At 61.8% G+C, this 3,551-nt stretch overlaps 1 protein-coding gene across 1 annotated transcript in view; it reads right to left on the bottom strand.

Annotated features, from left to right (window-relative positions):
- Positions 1 to 353: 353 nt before the first annotated feature.
- Positions 354 to 3,551, bottom strand: part of ETV5 (ets variant 5) — an 11,781-nt gene continuing 8,583 nt past the window's right edge. The window contains exons 8-13 of the mRNA XM_009893087.1: positions 3,461 to 3,551; positions 2,808 to 2,867; positions 2,261 to 2,329; positions 1,775 to 1,944; positions 830 to 931; positions 354 to 680 (exon numbers count right to left, since the gene is read on the bottom strand). Of these exons, the coding sequence (XP_009891389.1) occupies positions 459 to 680; positions 830 to 931; positions 1,775 to 1,944; positions 2,261 to 2,329; positions 2,808 to 2,867; positions 3,461 to 3,551 (714 nt within the window). The 3' untranslated portion in view covers positions 354 to 458. The remainder of the gene's footprint in view (positions 681 to 829; positions 932 to 1,774; positions 1,945 to 2,260; positions 2,330 to 2,807; positions 2,868 to 3,460) is intronic.

Consider the following 3,551-nt stretch of genomic DNA (forward strand, 5'->3'; position numbering starts at 1 on the left):
AGGCAGCTACGCGGATCGCGCTCGATGCAAAGCAGATTGTCATGACAATTGGCCGGGCGGCCAGGGCAGCTCAGCCCAGTCCCAGGGCGCTGCTGGAGCCGGCGGCCCCCTCCGCGCTGGCAAGGAATGGGGGGCCTGGGTCAGAGACTGCGGCTTTAGCTCCCGTTGCCCCAAAAGACACGGCGCCGATGCTTGGCGGGAGGTGCCAGCCACGGGCAGTCCTATGCACTAGCCCTTGGACAGAATTCGGCAGTGCCACACATCAGGCATTTTAGATTCCTCCAATTTGTGTGTGTGCACACGTGCGGTTTGTCGTTTGGTGGGTTTTTTTTGTCATTGTGTTGTTTGTTTGGTTTTTTTTTTTCCTCTTTTTAAGAACAGCAAAAAAATATTCTTTACAAAACCGTATTTGCCCAAAGCGGATGCGCTAGTGCTTGTGGCTCTGCTGGCCCGCCAAGTCAGTACGCGAAGCCCTCCGCGTAGGGAAGGCTGCCACAGGGATCCATCTCCAGGAGGTACGCCGGGCTGTCCTCGAAGTGCGTCAGTGGCACTGTCTCCTCCTCGGCAACTGGGCAGTCGGGCTCCGTCTTCAGGAAGGGACGCTGGTTGTCAGGGTAGGCCATGGAAAAGAGGGCGTCGGGGTCGCAGACGAACTTATAGACGTACCGCTCGCCAGCCACCTGCGAGGAGAAGGAGGGATGAGAGGTGCCCTGCACTTTCCCCCCCGGGGAGTAACACACCCGGTGCGACTGATTCTGCACTGTGCCCCAGGATGATGGGGTGATGGCAGGGGATGGTCACATTCCCCCTGTGACAGTGGGTCACTCGCCTTCTGCATGATGCCCTTCTCGTAGTAGTAGCGCAGGGAGCGGCTGAGCTTGTCGTAGTTCATGGCCGGCCGGTTCTTCTGGATGCCCCAGCGCCGCGCTACCTGCGGGGAAGAGAGGTGGCAGCCGTGAAGGCTCCAGCTGAGGCTCTGAGCTGGATCCTCGAAGGAAATCACAACCAAAATGTAGGGTCAGGGGTTGGTTCTGGGGGTTGGAGCAGCCAGGGGTAAAAGTGTCACCGCAGTCCCGGAGCGATTCCCCGCCTGCTGTGATAAACGCTCCAGCTCCGAGCGCCAGCTGCCACAACGCCGCCACTGCCAAACCGGGGGCCGAATTCAAAAGACATTTGATTAGGGGAGCCTGCCAAAAAAGCCGCTTCAAAAAACCACAATTTCCATGCACGGCCTAAGAGATATTATGGGTAATTACCCACAATGCGCAGCTCGGTGCTACAGCTGCTTTCAATTACTCCCCAAACAGCTTTTTCCTCTGTGTCACCCTCCTGCAGAGCCACACAGCTCCGGCACAGCACTGCGCCACCACCGGGGACCCACGGCAAAGGATCAAAGGATCGGAGCAGTTTGGGAGGGATGGAGCCATGGCTGAGCAGCGGGTCTCCGCAAGGCGCCCAAGGTGGGGCACAGCAGCAACGCCACTGCGGCTGGTGACGGCCAGCGGCTCCGGGAGCAGAGCGCCTGTCGTGCTGAGAGGCAGTGGAGGAGATTAAAGGCAAATTTCTATGGCTGCTGAGTGCAGGCGCGAGGCTGGCTTTTCCCTTCTCGCCCTCAAAAGCTGCCCAGAGAGTGAAGACATGTGTCCAAACATGAAGTGCTGTGTGGGAAGGATCCGGCCACCCCCACCCTGCACATCCCCAGGCTGCTCCCGGGCTGCAGCCCCCAGCTCTGGCATGTCGGACGCTGGGGTGGGACACTCCCTCACCCCCGTACCTCCTCGGGCTCAATCAGCTTGAACTCCATGCCCCGGCCGGTCCAGGCGATGAAGTGTGCGTTGGCGGGGTCGTCCAGGAGGGTGACCAGGAACTGCCAGAGCTGCAGGGACCCGCGCCGCTGGTAGGGAGGGCCCTCACGGTACAGGGTGGGCTCCTGCTTCACTTTACCTGCCCGCACCGAGACACAGGGGGTTAAATGCCCTGGCTCTGCCCCTCTCCCGGGCTGCGCCCCTTGGCGGGGGACACGAACAGGGACTCCCCCCCAGCCCTATGCATGCAGGCGAGGCGTGGGGTGGGTGGCAGGGAAGGGGACAAGACATGGGAGCGATGCCGAGCAGCCGCACAGGATGATGCTCGGCAGCTCACAAGAGCACCACGCCAGCACAGCTTGGCCTTAAAAGCCAGCTACTGTGCAGCCCGGCCTCGGGTCTCCCTCCACGAGCCCTGGTCACCGCCCAGCCCGCCTCTGGGGCCGGATTCTTACCCTCCAGCCTCTCTGGTACCACGCACGTGTCATCAAAATACAATCGTGTGTCCTTTTCATAAGAAAATCCTAGGGGGAAAAAAGATGCTCGGTGAGCACAGGGCACCTCCACCACCCCAGCTGGACCCGAAAACCCACAAGTTTGGCCCCTTCCAGCACCAAGACCCCACCCCCAGTTATTTTGGTGGCACCGCACCGGCTAAGCGCCACACAGCTCTGTTCCCCCCTCACTCCAGGGAGCTGGGAGAACCAAAACCCTCTTAGCGGCTATATCGAGCATGTTATCCCGGATTACGCGGCACTGCCATGCCCTCATGGCACGCTCGCAGGGGCTGGCGGCTGCGTGGCACAGGCCCTATTTTTAGCAGCGGTGCCGGTGCTGCTCGCATGCAGGCTCTCCCGGGCACCACGGGGCTCTCACGGGTGTTTTTCGGGGTGCCTTGCAGCTCTGCCAGCCTTCAGGGGGGGTCTGCCTGCCCCAAGGGAGGGATGGTACGGGACACGCTGGGGATGCCGGTGAGTGGGAGAGGGCCGGGGGTGCACTCACCGTCATGGCTGCTGGGGAAGACGCCCCCCCGCAGGTAGGAGGACTGGCAGTTAGGCACTTCTGTGAGGGAGAGGAATGCAGCGTTAAGGATGTATGTCCCGTGGATCCCACCGAGTGCTTGGCAGCATCTTCCCCCCCAAGCACACCCTGCGCCACTGCGCCCACCCCCAGCCATTTTGGGGGAAAACCAGTACGATTTGGGGGGAGGCATCACCGCACCTCCCCTGCCATCTGCTGGGCCGTGCCACCCTCCATCCCGAGGTCGGGGTATTTTTAGGCCCTAAGGCGATTAGAGGATTTTTCTGTGATGCTGGTGGGGTCCAGCAGCCAGAAAACACAGCTGGCCCCAGGCCAGGGCTGCAGGGGGGACCCGCCGGGTGCCACAGGGCACCCCAGCCCATGGCAATGGCACACACCACACTGCACAGCATACGGTGAATGTCTGCTCTATCCCCCTGCACCCCCCAGCTTTGGAAAGGAAAGAGAAGGGGGAAGAAAGAAAAGAGCCCATCTACCCGGTTGGTCGGCAGCCCGGCACCGTAAGAGCCCTGGAGTGATGCAGCACCCGCTGCCCGAGGCTCAACCTGCCGTGCTGCTGCCTGTGTAACCCACACCGCCCTGGGCACTGGCACCCGACCACCACAAGAACCCACCTGAGTCGATGCAGTAGTCCCGGGGCTCCTGCTTGATGCCCATGGGGGGCTGGAAGCCATGGCCAGGGGGGCCGGGCAGGCTGGGGCCGCC

Source organism: Charadrius vociferus, unplaced genomic scaffold (assembly GCF_000708025.1).
Source record: "Charadrius vociferus isolate BGI_N301 unplaced genomic scaffold, ASM70802v2 scaffold559, whole genome shotgun sequence".
In the NCBI taxonomy this organism is placed as follows: Eukaryota; Metazoa; Chordata; class Aves; order Charadriiformes; family Charadriidae; genus Charadrius; species Charadrius vociferus.